Here is an 18,628-nt window from a genome sequence, read left to right on the forward strand (position 1 = left end):
TGCTCCTGTTCAAACGTTGCTGTGCTGGAGTAGCATAAATGCAGATGTTTTACTGCCGAAGTACTTGGGAACTGGGGGAAGGTACCAAAAAAGCTTTGTCTGTTTGAACTTAATCTTACCGTGGTCACAGTGCTGTTAGATGTAGAGGGGGAAAAATGTTGGCAGTCCAGCTGGTGGTGTGCCGTGCAGAGGCGTGTGTGGAGCCGGCATCTTTTGGCGTGGGGGTTTGCTACCGCGGTCCCTCCTTCATCTGCCGTGGCCAAGGAGAGCCGGTGCTTGGATAAAAGAGCTGATGTTGTGGCTGGTGGTAAGCGCGGCTGTTTCACTCTATTCACATTTTAAAAAGCAACCAGTATTGACTGGGCAGGGCTGAGGTGCAGCAGAAGTCTGGAAAAATTTGGTGCTATGGTAACTGCTGAGGCTGCTGGTGAGTGGAAACAAGACTTGTGATTGAATCACTAGCATGTGTCTGCGTTTATTTTTGTCTGTCTGCTGTATTTGGAATTGATCTACTGATGCAGCATTTTTGAAGCTTCTGATCGGGTGTGGGGGGCAGTTCCAAGTACTCAGTGTTCACTGCTGAGAAGATGGTTTTAGGAGGTCACTTTTGCCTGGCTTTAGTTCAGGTACATATCTTACATACGATGGCCAATGGCTTTAAATGAATCATTACCCAGAACCCTAAAACAAGATAGATTTTCTTTTTTTTTTTTTTTTTTTGTTTCCCCTGTTTGAAACTGACATTTCTGTGCATCCTCTTCTAAGAGGCTCTTTGAATCCCTCAAAAAGGGGCTCCAGTTAATGGATACCCCATACGGAGTCTGACCACACCCGAAACCTCCGAAAGCAGTGATGTTGCAGGCGGGCAGACTCCGTAGGGATTTATGTTGAATGATATTGAATGTTATAATTTATTCTTTAAAAAAAAAACAAACAAAAAAACACAAACAAAACCAAACCAAGCAGTAGGTTGTGCTTGATGATGCCCACAAATACTGTTTAACTAGTATTGAATGTGTTGTATACACAAAACCGGTTTGGAGCATTTGGAGTCGAGGAAGCGAGAAGCTGTTCTGCACCAAGCAGTTCAGAAAGCAGCTGATGCTTTTGGTGGTGGTGGAGTTGAAGATGAATTTCCCCCCCCCCCCTCTAAATTTTCAAGAGAATAGAGCCATTTTTTTAATCTGAGGCTCTGTAGGTCTCAAAGCTCATTTTATCCGTCACTTCTGATATGTTAATCTATAGTAGATGGGAAAAGCAAAGTAGCTAGCATCTTCTAAAACAAGAACCAGCAATCAAGTATGTGACAATTAGAACTTGCGGATATAAGCTGTAGGCTGTGGAGCTGAAATCCAGAATGGCGAGAGAGTCTTCCTTTATTTTAGGTTGTCTGCAAATGCTGTGTACAGTTCTACAGTCATTATGGTCTTATTTTTAAAGTGTGTCTCAAGCTTTAAATGGGAGTGTAAGTTGAAGAGCAAAATTTTGTGAACAGGAAGGCTTGTGGTCATGTTCATTTTTTTTTTTTATTTTTTTTTCAGTGACACACTTCCAAGGTGTCGTGTATCTAGATAAAAGTGTAATCTTAAATTTAGAATTTCTGGATTTGTAGTACTTGCTTTTCCTAAAAAATACAGACTTCTAGCCCAGATTTAAAGCTGTGTTGTCTGAAAATGGAAAGATACTATTGTATGCGTTTTTGCCCTAGGTTATGTGCGTGGGGTTTGCTGCAGAACACAAAAAAGGGAGGATGAATCTGCATAGAAAATAATAAAGTTAAGCAGGATAAGCTGGAGACGACCTGTTTTATCCAAGTTCAACAATTGCGTTATTTCTTGTAATTTCCAACAGTTTGCTGGGTATTGCCACCCTTACGGTGACAGTGCAGTGCAATGACCCAACAAGGGATGGGGACAAAAGGGGAAGCCATCAAGATGCTGCAGCCATGATTCTGATGACGCTGTGTGCCAAGGACGTGTGCAGCAGCGGTGTCCTCTTAGATTCCAGGTGTCTCTGTTAAATTCCAGGTGTGCTAATGTCAACAGCAGCAGAAGTAGAGCCAGAGGAGCAGGCAGGCAGCCTCGGGCAGTGGAGAGGGACGGAGGTGGCCGATGGCCCTGCGCCAGCGGAGCTGTGCTGTGTGATACTGGAACTCGGGAAGCCCACACCGCCACCTGAAGGAGCTGCATCGAGGAGACAAAGTGGCCATGGTTTCACCACGTTTCACCTTCAGCTCAGCCAAAGAGATCAGAACATAGATAGAACAGAAATATTGCCTCTGCCGAGAGGTATGTCATGCTCACTGGAACAAAATGTGGCAGCTTCCAGCAAATCCAGGAGGTCTCGGGCTTGCTAATGAGAGCTGGTGAAGGTGGTGGGGAGTGTTCTGCCAGAGTAATGGGGTGGTCTGCTCCTCGACAGTTTTTTGTTAAGTGTTTCCAGCCCACCAGCGTCAGGACCAAGCACCCTGGTATTATTGCACCAGGCTTAGATGGTGCTGTTATTGTGTGTGCAAACGATTTGGGACCTTGAATCACAGCGCCCCTGAGGCTTGGACAGTTGGCAGAGGTGGCACTTCTCACTGCTCTCTGAAGCAATACAGACCTGGAATGTAGTTCTAGCTGTGGACTATGGTCCCTGACTGCTCGCGCATGAAAAAAGTAAAATCAGTAGCAGAGGGTTCCAGACTCAGTAAGAATAAGAAAATTGAAATGCTAACAAGCACGCTGTCTTACCTGCCCGTGCGCTAAGGAGGTGGCAAGGAAGAGCTAGAGCGCTCCCTGCAGATACAGGGAGAAGTCTTCCGGATTGTGCCCGGAAGGCTGTAAACAGAGCCTTAAAATGCAGTTTATTCTTTCTAGAAGTGTGTATGTCGCATGACTCTGTGAGACTAAATTTTTAGATGCCATAAATGACTGCTTCGGAGAGGCTAGTTGGGGAACTCACGAGAAAGGATGTAACTTCTGACTCATGCTCTGAGCAGTGCAGAAGATGTTTGTTTATACGTTGCTCTGCAGCACTGACCGTAAGTACTAACATTTAGTGTTCTTTGAGAAGCACCATAAAAAGACCCCCAAACCCTACCATTTCAGTGTTCATCAAAAAAACCCCACCACCCAACCACAAAAAAGCCAGAAAACAAACCTGTATAAATTGAAGAAGCTCGTTTAAGAAGAGTTAATAAAAAGATGCAATCGGAGAGGTAAAATGCTTTCAGATGGCATGGAGACTGTTTAAGGAGACATCGTATTGGAGGACTTGGAGATACTCAAAATGACCTGACAGTTGTCATAATTACATATGAGGGTGAGAGAGGATAGTGATACACCATCCGAAAGCTGGAATTCTATTAGATGAGAAAAATGGAAAGAGCAAACTTTAAAAAAACCAATAATGTTGGCCAAATGACTTGAGGGACATCTGGCTCAAGGTCTGAAACATTAAAGGAGTATTTTGCCCTCCCAAAACATCAGGGAAGGAAGCAAGCTGGAGAGTCTGTAAAACCAAGAGATGATTCAGGAGAACTTTTTATGAAGGGCTCTGAAAAAGCAGGAGTGTTTAGAAGCTCCCAAATGCCAGTGTTTGCTGTTGAAGGGTTATCTGGCTCAGGCTGAAGAGTTTGTACAATAGCAGCGGCATTTGTCAATAAAACACATGCAAATCTCTGTTTTTAAACGATTATCTGATTCCTGTTGAAGGGTTAATACAACAACAGTGTTATTTATCCATAAAACACAGGAACAAATCATTAGGGGTTATCTGGGTTTCATTCAAGAGGTCTAAAGAATGAAATAGCTGAGCCATTAACTGTGGAGTGTGATGTTTAAAAAGTCTTGATTTCAGAGGAGAGAAGAGATACGTGTGCCTGTGTTTTGTTTTGTTTTTTTTTTTTTTTTAAGGGATCCAAAGGAATTAAATCAAGTAGTGCTTTCTCTTAAAGCGTCTTCCATCCTTGACATCTCTACATCAGAGCAGAACCTTCCTTGTTGCTTTTCTTCGAGTGGGCACTAGGTTCAGGAACCCTTCAGCCGAAGAGCTAAAGGGCTCGTGGGGAGGTGCCAGGCAGCAGCTGTCATGGCATGTTTTGTTTGTGAGTTCAGGGTTGTTCTGCAGATCAGGAACCAGTCTTTCCTGGGCAATCCATTCTCCTTGATGACTGGGAAGAAAGCTGGACTCAGCTGGTATGATCAGTCAGGACTTAGCTTGCGGCATATTTGTGTGCCTCAGGAAGTTCTGTCTCTTCTCGACTTAGTAGATATCCTGCTTCGTGCGTTTCTAGCCAAGAGCGTGCTGCCTGTCAGCAAAACTGTCCTGAGTCAAGATGATGTTGAATAATTTAGGTTGGAAAGGGTCTCTGTAGTTCATCCAGTTCAGCTCCCTGCTCAAAGCTGGGCAAGCTCCAGAAGTTAGATCAGGTTCTTCAGGACGATGTGCAGTCAAGTTTTTGACTGTCTCTAAGGGTGGAGATTTGGTAACTTTTCTCGGCCCTTCTTCCAGTATTCGATCACACTTGTGGTTAAAATCTTTTCAGTAATATCTAATTGAAGTTTTCTTTATTACAACTTTGATCACCCCTTCGCCTGTTGTTCTTAAGACCACAGAAGGGCATTGCCCTCAGCCTCTCCCCATCCATCGCGTGGCTTGAGCCCCCTGACTGTTTTGGTGGATGCTGCTGCACTCTCTCCAGTTGTAACTCCTCCTTGTGCTGGAGAGCCCTGGACTGACTACGGTACTCACGGGGCTGAGCAGACGGGAGCGGGTCCCTTCCCTTGACCCACTGCCTGCATTCGTGCTAGTACAGCCCAGGGTGGGGTTGGTGGCAGCAGTTCTCTTTACACTTAATTATCTTGGTCTTTCCGCCTTCCCCCTTTCTTTCTCCTTGTCTTTTCCTTGGCTTTCCTGAGTCTCCTTTTCAGGTCACAGGTATTTGTTCTGAGCCTGTAATACAATGTTTTTACCTCATCTCTATGTTCCTGGAAGCATTTTTCTTATCCTTGATCTTTTGTCATTTAAACCACTTACTAGTCCATGAGGTGACTTTCTTTTTGTACCAAGACAGTTTCTTTACGATCTCCTGGGGAAGGACCTCACCACTGCTGGAACAGAGATGTTTTGATAATTTGACTATGGTGCCATGTCCTTTTCATGGCAGTTGGTGGTGTGGAGGAGTTCTTGGGTGGGGTGTTTTGCAGGCCATGGGTTTTTTTGTCATAATAGGGAAGTGGAGACCAGCAATCAATCTCTGTTCTTAAAAAAACTCAACTCTTTAGTGACACACAAGGTCAGAATAGTGACTAGCTGCCGTTGTCTTAGCTGATAACTGCCATGGTGCTGTCCTCCTCTCTGCTCAGGGGTGTTTCGAAGGAGTTCCTGGGACAAAGAGAAACAACAGCGTCCCCTCTGGACTCTGTGGAACAAAGGTGCTAGCAGTTAGGGCATCCCTTCTCAGGTGAAACTTTTTTTCCTATCTGTTGGTTACTGAGGAGTAGATAGTTTAAAGAATAGATTCTTTCATCCTTATAGTCCTCTACAAGTTTAAGCTTTGGGATGAATGCCTGGAAGTCTCGCCTTGTCTCTGCCCAGTTCATGTATCTTTTGAAGCGATGCTGGTCTTTACCATTGAGCTTTCTACATCAGGACAGACTACACAGGGCTTAATTTTGTATGGATCCTCCCCACTCCACTCTTTTGGTACACCTTGCCTGGCTACTCTACGGCGTGTGGCAGCAGAAACCTTTGGGATGTCTTTTGTTGGGCTGTATCTTGGCAGCCTCTGATCCCTCCTCGGAGGAGTGCGTGCCCAGGCAAGTGCCAGCTCACCTTTGGCTGACGGTTCCCTCGGCGCAGGTGAAACAAGCCCTGTTTGTGCTGGAGGAGCTGGTTACCCCGTGGAAGGGAAGGGCAGGGGGTGCCCTTGGGCTCCCTCCATCGTGACCAAGCGAGATGAGGATTATCTCCAGGGTGGGGCCAGTCAGATTTTAAAGTTTAGGGCTACCATCTGCAGGAAGTACTCGCTTCAGCTGTGTCCTGCGACTTGGAGCAGGGCAAAATACACTCAGGACACGTGTTTGCGTTCCTGCATGCTCGGTGTCCATGCTGTATTGCACTGGGGCATCCACTGCCCTGTCTCAATGAGCAGAGTGCCTGGAGCTCTTATTTTTGTAGACAGGCTGCAGGCTTTTAGCGTTTCTGCAGAGAATACCAAATTTGCTACGTAATAACATATATCCTAGATATTTTGGAAACCCTCACAAATCTCTTTTTATCCTTCTAGATGAGAAGTAGGAAATCTAGCCAAATGTCCTGGAATCTGTCCTGTGTGACTGTGGTGTTTCCGAGATAAATTTGTTTGCCCTAAATGCCATCAGGAGGTTCAAATCTTCTGCTCCTGAACTGGCTGCTGCCAAAGCCTCTTTGGGGTATTTTTCTTAGTTCAGCAATCTTCTTACTGTTTCCTTTATCAAACACTTATGCTTTCCTGGTGCTCGTGTAATTACATAGTTTATACACGGTGAGAGGTGAAGGACCTGGACTGGCTTTCCTTGGTTGTAGCTGGCTGTTACGTTGGCGTAGTCAGTGTTCACCTCAAGAAACTATGAAATTGAGGAGCCCTAGTCTTGCAGCAGGAAAACACTGAGCTGGGTGAGGGAAAGGTACAAGTCATAGAACCATAGAATGGTTTGGGTTGGAAGGGACCTTGAAGCCCACCCAGTGCCACCCCCTGCCCTGGGCAGGGACACCTCCCACCAGCCCAGGTTGCTCCAAGCCCCGTCCAGCCTGGCCTTGAACCCCTCCAGGGATGGGGCAGCCACAGCTTCTGTGGGCAACCTGGGCCAGGGGCTCACCACACTCACAGCAAAGAATCTCTCCCTAATATCTAGTCTAAATATACGCTTTTTCCATTTAAAACCCAGCACTAGGTTGTCCATATCATGATCATGTATCATTTTCCTTTGAGAATAACCCTCAGAGGCCAGGGGCCAGCTAAGGGGAAAAGGCGGCCCATATGATGGTTAGCACTTCAGTGGTCGGGTATATAGATAACTGGTTTGTGACTCTGGGGAGAATGACATCAGGACTTAGCTGGCAGACACAAAGTACACAGCTGTGCCAAGGCATCTCAATGTTGTACCAGTTGCTGTGCGTGAAGCAATGGTTGTGGTCCCTGTTGTACTGAATCACAGAACGGTGGGGTTGGAAGGGACCTCTGGAGATCATCCCGTCCAACCCCCTGCCAGAGCAGGGTCACCCACAGCAGGTGGCACAGGAACGCGTCCAGGTGGGTTTGGAATGTCTCCAGAGACGGAGACTCCACCACCTCTCTGGGCAGCCTGTGCCAGGGCTCTGCCACCCTCACAGCAAAGAAGTTCCTCCTCATGTTTAGGTGGAACTTCCTGTGCTCAAGTTTGGGCCTGTTACCCCTTGTCCTGTCGTGGGGCACCACTGAGAAGAGCCTGGCCCCATCCTCCTGACACCCACCCTTTAAGTGTTTATAAGCGTAAGGTGTAGGGAAGAGCAGAAAAGGTTCTGTATGTAAAACATTTTACTATTACATGGGGAATTGAAAACCAGGACCCCTGCTGTAGCAGTCTCCAAAATGCTTTTCCCCACCAGTACCGGAAGAGAGGTGAGGAGGGACAGTTCTGGAGTGTCAGTGAAGGGCTGGTCTGAGGAGGAGAGGTTTGGATCCTTTGGAAGCTGGAGCACTTCTGAAATAGAGCCTGATGTTTAAAGGGACTGACTCAATTTAAAGCACTGTAAAAACTGGGTTTCAAGTGTTTAAACTCTGGAAGGTCATGCTACCGAGAGGGGAAGTGTTCAAGACAGACAACGTTGGCCATGTTTGTGAAGATGTGGTGCTACTAGTTGAAGAGATCATAGACTAAAACCTGATTAATATATATTGTAGATCTCTATGGACTTAAATGCCTGTGTAAAGAGGAAAAAACCCAGTTATTACCATTCCCATCCTGTTTGATTGGGATGGTGATGATGACTGAAACACAAAAATGAAGTGCAGGAAATGGTTGCTGCAGGAGACTTAACCCACGTAGCTTGAAGAAATGTAACTTTGGGGTCAAATTCTGAAATAATATTTTTAGACATGGTTAATGTATACCTTTACACGAACAGGAGCCCAACAGTAAGTGTTAATTTCAAAGTGCAGTAACCTAAAAATATGGAAGCTTGTTAAAAACAAACTAAGTAGGGCAGCTGTTTCTGTGGTTCCAGGGGGTATTAAGAGACTCGCAAACCACGCAAATTAACTAAAATGGAACAAACAAAGCGGGTACGTGCATCAATATTGCACTGAGGAAGACGAGCCTTTGCGAAGGCTGGCTGTGCCCTGTTGAACGCAGAAGTAGGTAAAGATCAATCTGCCTGGATTTGCAAAAGCCACGTGGCGAGGTCCAGTATCAAAAATTCATGAGGAGGGTGAAGGAGCTGTGGGATAAAATGAAGGACCTCATGTGGTTGAATGGTCGGTTAGGCGATTAGCTGACGGGTGGGAAGCGGGGCAGAGAAATGAGTGGCCCGTGTGTGCGTGTGCTGTGCCTCCTCTCCTCCCTGCAGCTGAGGATGCTCGCCCGTGGGTTCTGCGGGGACGTGTATCCCACCTCTGATGGTCACTACCTTAATGAATGACCTGGAAGTGAAATGAATAGTAAGGTGATTTTTCTTGCTGATGATATAAAGCTAACTAGAGTTATAAAATCAAGGGCTGACTATGCACGATAAAATGAGAGATGCAGTTCAGGCTGGCTGGCTGGAAAATGATTCTCGTGCGGGGAGGATGAACAATCCAAACTTGACACAAAAAATGGTCCCTCAGCTGCCTCTTACAGTGCAGGGACAAATTCTTTGTGTTCCGGTTCCATGGAAAAAAATCAGCTCGGTTCTCATCTGCAGTCAAAAAATAAATGGAATAATTGAGACCAGGAGGGGGTGGAATAGAAACCAAACCAGAGGACATCATTATACTGTTGTCCGTAATAATCACCATGTGTTTGTGTTGTGAATGATGCGCGTGGTTCTGGTTTCCCCCTGCTCTCACAGAAGATAGAGGACTGGCAGTGTAGCAAGAGTGTTAAGAGGTAGAGATTACCTTCCATCCCAGGAACAACGGAGCAGACAGTGAGTAGTCAGCCTTGCGAAGAGACCGCTGGGGAGTGGGGTACAAATGAGGACTTGAAAGTCCTTGTGAAAGTTAATCCTGTTCCTCTCTTCCAATTCTGAAAATGCAAGTATGGAGCGAAACTAGCTGGAACAGCGATGGAATGGTGGGGCTGCGGGATGTTGCCGTTTCAAAGAGCTTACGAAGGTTCAGAATGCGATGTCAGATTAATGGAGGAAAATCTGTCGGGCTGTGAAATATAGAATGACCAGCTTTTCCTTAGGAAAGTCTGTAAAATATGTGTTGGACAATGGAAGAATGTCCTTGGAAAGTAAAACCGTTTGCTCTGTCCCATGCATCCGCTACCAGCTATTCTTGGAGACAATATATTAGGCTGGATCGACATTTGTTCTCATATACTGCATCTCCCTTATGTATTTTTTTTTTTTTACTCTCTTGTTAATCACCTATATACATATTTTTTTCTGATTTATGTGTGGGGGGGAAAAAAAGCACAACAAAACAAATGCAGAAATTTAGTCGCTGATTGTTTTCCAGTCCTTTTCCTACCAAGTAAGAGCTAAAGAGTAACCGTAGTTGTATACCAGAAAGCTGTCGGTCACGAAAGCAGACTGACATTTTATCTTGGATTCAAGAGAAGTGTAAAAAAAAAAAAAAAAAAAAAAAAAAAGTAATGGGATGTCTTCAGTGATTTCAACATCCTTACCTTAAATGATTTGTGGCTTGTTTTCCACCCTTCTTCCCCCCGTATTTCTGCTGCAGGAAATCTCGTGGATTAGCCGTTCTGTGCTTGACTGATACTGTGTTTGGTTTTTCTTTTGAAGGTACATGGGAATAGGACTTTCTGCTCAAGGGGTCAACATGAACAGGCTTCCTGGTAAGTCGCTGTTAAGACGCAGTTTGGTTTATCAAACCTGTGGTAAAGTCTGTGTTAAACGTTCATTTGAAATAAAGATTTTTAACTCGTATATATGAATTAGTGACATGTGTGTTTCCATTAATAAAATGTCATGACTGGAAGTGTCTTACATCTGGAAGTTTCAAACTATCGAGTGTTACCCTAAACGGAGTTACTGGTGGTGTTAAAGTAGCCACGATGATTTTAGCAGATAATAGAAATTAATATTAAACTAATGAGTAATGGGTAAGATGATGAACTTTCAGACATGCAAAGCTCTTCTTTGCCTCTGAAAAACGAGTAGCAAAATAATTTGACATTTAATCTGTATATCCCACTTGACAAATTTACATGAAAATCTGGAAATTACAGGAAAATTGGCCTGTCACATTGTCTCTCCTTTCTTCTTTCCCTCTTCCCACTGAAAAACTAGAAAAATGGGATGGAGTGTTATTTCCAGTTAATATTGTTGCTTACTTTGTTTGAAATGTTTGTTTTTAGGTTATCCTTTAAGTTGGTGAAGTAGCTTCTTTTTCAAAAGAAATAATCGGCAATCTTTTTTTATAATTTTTAATTAATACGTTGGATGTTGTTAACTTCGAGATTTGGATCAACAGTGACTTCTGTAGCAGGAATTCTTTAAGCTGGGTTTGAAACTAGAAGTTTTCTGTGTTTGGTAGAAAGCAAATGTTCTTCAGGTCCCAGCATGAATGACGGCTGGGACCCAGTTGTGGTGGGCTTTTTTGTTTTTTGGGTTTTTGGTTTGTGGTTTGTTTTTTTTTTCAGTCTTGAGAGTGGTTTGCTTCTGGTGGAGTTGTTTTAAAGCTGCAATGTGTGTTCAGCCCTTATTACGCATCTTGGTATCTGCACAGGACAATGTTTTGTGCCTGTCTTAACAAAAGGATGAGCTTCCGTAGGGGTTGCGCTAAGGCCCTCGTGAATTCGCTTCTCGGTGAGGATTTTGCTTTCATCTTTGTGGTAGCTTGCATATTCAGGGAGCGGAATGTGCTGGTTTTTTACTTACAACCTCCAGTTGAAAATGTTGCAGCGCTGGAACAAAATCCCAGACTATTCCATTAGCAAAATATCCAATTCCGTAGCTCTGTTATAAATTTCTGAAATGTATATTTCTGTAGCTGTTTCTGAAATTCCGCTGAGACTGCAGATGGAGTCTCAGCAAGGAGATGAAAAGGAGACGGAGACAGCCGGGATCCTTGGATGATTTCAGGGAACAGATAACTTCCTGATGCCCGTTCTTTTAATTGTAAACCTGCGGCTGAATTTTGCAATGGAACACCTGCCTTCTCTTGTTACTGAAGAGAAGCATGGAGATCTTGGAATGCATGAGGGGAGCATTTGGGACCTTTCGTGTTGAATAAAGAAGAAATTTGGAATTGTAGGCTAATTGCATTAGTTAATTAGTTCGATTAAAATTTCACCAGTGAAACAATAAGCGTTGTTTTAGTGACAGATGTCAGTGCAGCGTGCGGGCCGTTCATAAATCACAACCATGGTTAACAGTTGCAGGGAGGCTTTGCTTTTCCAGGTGCCACTTTGATCATGTTTGATGGACCTTGGGAGTCTTCTTTTGGCCACTGGCAGAGACAAGTCCTGAGACCTGTTGGTCTGACTGGGGCAAAACCTTCCTTGCATGAGTTTTTCTCTGGTAACTTCAGACCTGCCCAGGGAGCTTGTGGAACCTCTGACTCTGGAGATACTTAGGACTCGGCAGGACATGGCCTTGACCAACCTGGTCTAATTAGACCGCCTTTGAGCAGGCGTTGGACTCAGTTTTCAGACTCCTCCTCTCTCTCTGCACTCCCTCTCCCCTCAATCCTCCTGCCCGAGTGGGTTGTGTGCATGCTCAAGGTGAAGCATGAGTCTAGTCCCATCATCCCTTCCCAGGATTGAAGTGCTCGGCTGCTTGGAAGAGGAGTTATTTGGCTATTAAGGGAGCATGTTCTGTTCAAGAAATGACTCTCCAGCTTGTGCAGTGGAAAGATGGGTGGGATTGTCTTGTAAATTTGGCCTGTAGACTTGCTGGTTGGATTATGTTTAACCTAGGATTCTCCTGGGATTATAACACAGATATAGAGATAGATATGTATATATAAAACACTGTTGAATACTAACCTGAGATGATGTGTACTGAATGCCATAGCTGTGCTGTCCTGAAATTGAACAGACAACATAATTTATTATTTTTTCCCCCCTTTAGAGACAAAAATTAGCCAAGCCACTTCTGATGATGGCTTTAAAGCCCAAGAGCTACATGGGAAGTGTTTTGTGGCCAGTTTGACTCAAAGTGCCTATTATTTCTAGAGTGTATGTGGCGAATGGGGAATTCTTTTCTCCGAGTGAAATAAAACATAAAGTGAACTTGAGACTTCAGATAGTGCTTATTTAGCAATGAGTTGTACAAATTTGATCCTATGAACCTGTTGTTTGTTTGATCACATGCAGATTACGCTGCCAAGAGTGATTCTGCGGGCATTGTTAGGTCAATCTCCCATCATCTGTGTAAAATGACCTGCATGGCTCTGTATTACAGCTCGATAATTATCTTCCTGGCTTTTGGAGAACGAGTCTGATGTGGGTTTTTTTTTTATAGTATATTGCTATATTTCTCACTGAAGTGAGAAACATGTATCAGGCTTAACTGTTACGGGGTCCTTCGCAGCACAGAGTAAGCGAGAGCTCACAAAGAAGTGACAGACTTTGGAGTCTTGACTTGGCTTCACGTCAAAGTGTAATTTTAACTTTTTGTGACCTGAAAGCCTGCCAGGTTTGTCTCCTCAGACCCTTTCTGAGTCACTTCTGCTTTAACAGATCAGTTTTCACTTGGTGTGCTGGCAGGGCAGTATGTGACCCACTGCAAGTAGTGGTTCGGGAGCCCAAAGCCTGGTGCGGGAGCCAAAGTTGGTCCTTTTTTTTTTTTTGTTCCCACTTTCAGTGGGGATCCTTGGCACCCTGTCAGCCCTCATTCAAAGAACAATCTTGCTGCTGGGTTCTGTCTCAGACTCCTTTTTCCCCCCTTCCCCAAGAACAAACGCTTTGGCCATATCCAGTTCCAAGTCAGGGCATTTGTGCTTTGTGCCAAATTTATTTTGGCTTCAGCCCAGCTCCGTGCTGGTGGGGGTGGTGCTGAGCTTTCTCAGAAGGTTGGAAGCGTGGTTGGAGCAACCTGAGCATTTATTTAAGCTACCCCCTCCCTGCCTTGCGAACAGGGACCGCTTTTAAAAGGCGAGTGACCTGTCCCTGCACGACTCAAGGTTTCTGTGGGCTCTGCTTTGAAACTCAATCAGCAGGTCTGAAATTTTTGTGGGCTTTTCATTTGAAGTGCCAGCTTTTGTGACCCTGACATGTCTTGAGGATTTTTTTTTTTATATTATTATTTTTTGAGCTTTTAAAAGACATTAGCCACGCTTACCAATAAATGTGCTGCTTTAAACTAGTCACTTTTATTGAAATGTCTGCTCGCTTCTTGCCCCAGATGCAACTTTTTTTTTCACGTGTGCTCAGCATTTTGGTATCTGAGGATGAGATTACATGTTACAGCTGAACTGATCTAACTCACTGTCATCAAAGGAGAGAAACCTGAGCCTTCCTCTCCGCTGCACAGTCCCTCTTCTTCCCTTGTGCAAGCCCCTGGCTCTGGCACTTGTTGCCTGTGTGGCCAGCCCAGCTCTCAGGCCTGGCAGGAGCCTGCTGCTCTTCTGCTGTCTTGGGGTGGTGGCAGGCTGGTTCCTTCAGAGCTCGTGGAGCAATGCCTCCTACCTTTGCATCCTGAATGTAACATCTCAAATGTCCTTTTTAAAATTTTTTGATTTATTTTGTTGTTTAGCCCTCGATCCAATAAGTTTCTCTGAGCCCATCCGAAAATGCGTTGGTTGTTTGCTAGAGGTCTCACCTAACCTTCGTAAAATGGAGAAGATAGGAGTCCCTGTCGTTAATATGGATGAGATGTGCATGCTGGAGATGATTCTCCTCTGCGTTGGTTCAGGTCCTTCATGCTGTTGAGAGATAATGTTTGATTTGTTCTAGCTCTCTGGGGGTAACCTGGCAGGAACGTACAGCCAGGCAGAGAGGGAAGGAGGGATGATTCTCTACGGTAGCAGCAAGGTCTTAATTCAGCGTAAAACCTTGTGAAACCATACCCTTAGGCATACCCTGCTTCAGTTTCTGAAACACCGTAGATAGGATCTGACCAATCACTTTTAGAGATTTTAAACACCCTCTGGTTAATAACTGACCTGCCCTGCTGTGCAGCATTGCGTGTGTTGAAGGGGAGTGCCAACACTCACCGGTGTTTTGGTTTATGAAACTTTGATTATTTTTTCACCTTACTTTTCAAATGAAAAGATACTGCTTGGCTTATTCACCACCTGCCTGCTTCAAACTCCCTATTAAAAGAAGAAGATTTCAAATTCAGGAATGTTTTATAGACTTGAATTAAGTCTATTGAGTGTGGCCAGATGAACCAGTGGAATTTGGTGTATAGAAACCTGCTCCGTATTGGGGTTTGGCTTCTGGGACTGTGATCCCTTAAGCCAAGTCAGCAAAACCAGAAGCAGTTTATCCATCTGTCCTGTGTCTTTGTTCGGCAGAGGGTCCTTGTGAGTGATCTCTTTCTGTAGACATGTAGATAAAAATGAGCACAGGGAATTAAGACTTCGCCGTGCTGCCCTCCCCTGTGAAAGCCATCCATCCTCCGTAAGCCACCAACATGATGATCGGGCTTTCTGTTTTAGCTTTGTTTGGAGATCCCTTCCTTTCCTTTGCATTCTCCTCTTGCCGATAGGTTTCTGTTGACATTTATAGATGGGACTTGACTACTTCTCAGCCTATCTTGCATGTTATCAGAGGAGATGCAAGCAGGGGAGCAAGGCTCTTGAGGAGTCTGTCTTCCCGTTCCTTCCTTTGAGAGGAAAAAGAGACTGGTTTCTCCCCTAGGACTCCTCTCTCTCCTAGGATGGCTCACAAGGGTTTTTCAGGCAGGTGTGCTCCCTTCCAGGGCAACCAGAGAAGAGAGGCTGGGTAGATGTTGTACTGTAGGAATCAGTGAGACACGAAAGGACCTGGATTGTTCAGCCTCGAGAAGAAGAGGCTGAGAAGGGATCTAGTAGCAGCCTTTCATTATCTAAAGGAGCTCATGGAGAACATGGACCCAGGCTCTTCTCAGAGGTGCACGGTACGGTGAAGAGACACAACGGGCACTAGTTGCAACAAATACAATTCTCATGGGAAATAAGGTATAATTCCCCATCAGAGCTGGGGACAGATTACTGGAGAGGCTCCACCCTCAGAGATTTTCAAACCTCAATTGGACAAGGCTCTCAGCAACCTGATCTAACTCTTAAGTTAACCCTGCTGTGAGCGGGGAAGTTTGGTTAGAGACCTCTGGATGTTCCTTCTAGCTGGTTTTGGTTTGGGGTTTGGTTTTTTTTCTGTGACTGACAGGGGATCTTTCTACTTCAAGTGTGTTTGAAGAACTTCATTTCCATGTATCAGCTTCTGCTTTCGGTGTCACTTTCTGTGACTCCAATGACAAACGAAGGACCTGTGCTAAAGGACATAGTCCCAGTGGTAAATATAACAATTATAGAAGATGTGACCTCACCAAATCTCTGATCTGAAGCTAATTCAATTACGCATCAGTCCTGCCTGACAGGTGTGTGTCTAAACCAGCCTTTCATTATCTTTCTGGCAGCTTCTTCCAACACTGTCCTTGTGTTGGAAACTTTTCCTGATGATGAAGCTGAATATCCCATGTAGTCAGTATCTAAGTCCATTACTCTTGGATCATGTGGAAGTGGAGAATAATTAATTTTTCCTCTTTGTAGCTGTGTACATGAGGACCTCTGTCGCTGCTTTGTGGTCTTCTCTCTAGACCAAACATCTCTGGATCTTTACCCTGTCCCTGTTTGTCATGTTTTCTTCATTTGTGAAGTCAACTCTTGTTGACCTTTTCTGAACTCTATCCACTGGATGCATCACAAGCCACCGGTGTCTTACTCCCTATAGTAAAAGAAAACATTAAAATTCACAGCAAGTGCAGGAAGCGGCTCTTATCCCATGCTGCAAACAAGGGCAAAGGAAAACCCTTGCCAGGCTTTCACAACTCCTACGGCTTTCGCAGAAAGGAGAGGGGAGAAGCAGACGGTTAACTGGGAAAAGAATGGTCTTCCCCCGTGGCTTCTAGAGCAACCAGCAAAAGCCCTGAAGGACGGAATTAAATACATGAACAGTATCTGGCAAACAAATAGTGATGCAGGCTGCTTTCAGATCCTCCTGGCTAAATCAGCATTTTGGACACCCAGCTTGGTTTTTCTATATTTAGAAGTAATTTTTGTTAAGTTTGTTTAACTATTTATGGAGCTGATCAAGCTCTGCCTTAAAATACTTTATGATATTTGTCCTGCTCCAAAGCTCTTCTAAAACTGTCCTGAAAATAGTTGCCCAAAGCGGCACATGGGATTTCCATACGGTATCTAAGTAAAGTCTTGTACAATGATACTCACACTTCCTTGTCTCTTTAGTAAATACACCTCAGATGTACCTTTTCTTCTGCTCTATTAGCTGTGTTGAGGAAATAGAACAAACCAAAGTTTTGCTCTTAGTTTAAATGGAATTTTAATTCTGTAGTCTATCCTTATTGCAACTTGTTGACATATTAGGAAGGCAGATGGGTGGAAAAAAGGACGAGAAGGCGGTGGCAGTCCAAGCTGCTGAGAGTGTGGACTTCATGTGGCGAGGCCGAGCGAGCAGGCACCAGGCTACGGGCAAGCTGCCTGTTGTGCACCGTGCACGTCGGATTGAAGTGACGCTGCTCTTGGTCGATGCTTTCAGAGGGTGTAGGGAACCTTGGAGCGCCATGGAGAAACCTGAACTCTGTTCCTCCCCTCTGTTATTATCCATAAGGAAGGCGTAATGGAACGAAGGTGATCAGAGGGCTGGAGCCCCTCTGCTGTGAGAGGCTGAGAGAGTTGGGGGGGTTCAGCCTGGAGAAGAGAAGGCTCCGGGAAGACCTTATAGCAGCCTTCCAGTCCCTAAAGAGGGCCTACAGGAAGGATGGGGAGGGACTCTGGATCAGGGAGCGTAATGATAGGACACTGGGTAATGGCCTCAAACTGCAAGAGGGGAGATGTAGATTGGATATCAGGAAGAAATTCTTTCCTGTAAGGGTGGTGAGGCCCTGGAACAGTTTGCGCAGGAAAGTTGTCAGTGCCCCATCCCTGGAGGTGTTCGAGGCCAGGCTGGACAGGGCTTGGAGCAACCTGGGCTGGTGGGAGTTGTCCCTGCCCGGGGCAGGGGGTTGGAGCTAGATGATCTTTAAGGTCCCTTCCAGCCCGAACCATTCTGTGATTCCATAATGCTGTAAAGAAGCACAGAGACATTCATTTTACCCCCCCCTCGACCCCAGTTTCATTCTTAGTGTTGCTGTGGCTCTTCATGGAGACCTTGAGACCATTCAGGTTTCTAGTTAAACCACTCAGATTTTCAATTATTCAAGAATGGCTGAAGGAAGCCTTGTTATTTCTTAGAAGGGGTCTGAGTCTGCTTTTATCTGATCATTACTTATAGTCCTATTTTTTTTTTTTGCCTGTTTTCCTTGTATCTTTCACTTGCATTTTGTTGGGTCCTGTTTAGGATTAAGCACCATGGAAACCTTTGAGTACTCTGATAAGAGTTTTGGGATAAAAGTGGTTACTTGAGTAATTTAATCAAAGTGCTACCAAAATGTATACTTGTTTCAAGATTTAATACTTTTTATGGCAATTTGTATCTGTTAACATTACTTCTGCTAGATGGGTAATGGCAGTAGTGTCTATACCATGTCCTGCTGGAGTTATTCAATGAAGAATTAGTATGTAACCCAGCTCTGCTTGCCACTCCGTGTTAAACCTGTCCCGTTGCTAGCCAGGAGGAGATGTGACTTGTCAGGAATTTTATTTTTATTTTATTTGTGCAGTAAGTATAACCCAGATTGAATGGTACCTAGATCTTCATTTTGGTGTGTGGTTTGCGTATAGATACTGTAGTACCGATAAGGAGTTTCATAAAGACATCACTTATGTAGTACCTGCCCTAAATTATAGAGGATGGCAGTTAATTTTTATATGTCAGGTTAAGGATAATATAGGGTTGATATTGATTTTTCAAATAAATAATAAATAGGTGTTCATTCCTTCAAAACGACTTATGGAATCACCTCCAGGACTTAGTGACACATGCAGTCCTTCAGCTGGCTGTGCCAGTTCCCATCCACAAATGGGCTTACACTGCTGGTACCCTCTCATTTATCCTTGCAAACCAGTTTGTGGGGCTGCATGTGAACTGGGTCACGTAATTGGGTTAATAATAATAATGGGCGGGGGGGCACTGCTTGATTTTTGGGGTTGTTATTAACTTGGATCTGTTCTGTGGCCCACTTGATTGCACAGGTAACGCAGGTTGAAACAGCTCTGTGAAACTTTATTCTACAGAAACGTGTGGGTAGCAGTGGTCTGAGATTAATTTGATAGAAATAAATATCACTCCACTGAAGATGTATGTTGAAAACCTTAATTATAGACTGAGTGTGCCTCCAATTA

General features: G+C 44.6%; 1 protein-coding gene across 7 annotated transcripts in view; it reads left to right on the plus strand.

Moving 5' to 3' along the window:
* RANBP10 (RAN binding protein 10) overlaps positions 1-18,628 on the plus strand; it is a 90,269-nt gene that overhangs the window by 12,859 nt on the left and 58,782 nt on the right. For 5 of the 7 annotated variants that reach the window (XM_074583418.1, XM_074583421.1, XM_074583422.1 and 2 more), the window contains exon 3: positions 9,961-10,013. In XM_074583418.1, the coding sequence (XP_074439519.1) occupies positions 9,961-10,013 (53 nt within the window). Of the gene's footprint in view, positions 1-285; positions 428-2,027; positions 2,289-9,960; positions 10,014-18,628 lie in introns of those variants that run through there. The other 2 variants (XM_074583424.1, XM_074583425.1) reach the window with 2 other exon arrangements.

This window comes from Larus michahellis, chromosome 4, assembly GCF_964199755.1.
Source record: "Larus michahellis chromosome 4, bLarMic1.1, whole genome shotgun sequence".
Taxonomy (NCBI): Eukaryota; Metazoa; Chordata; class Aves; order Charadriiformes; family Laridae; genus Larus; species Larus michahellis.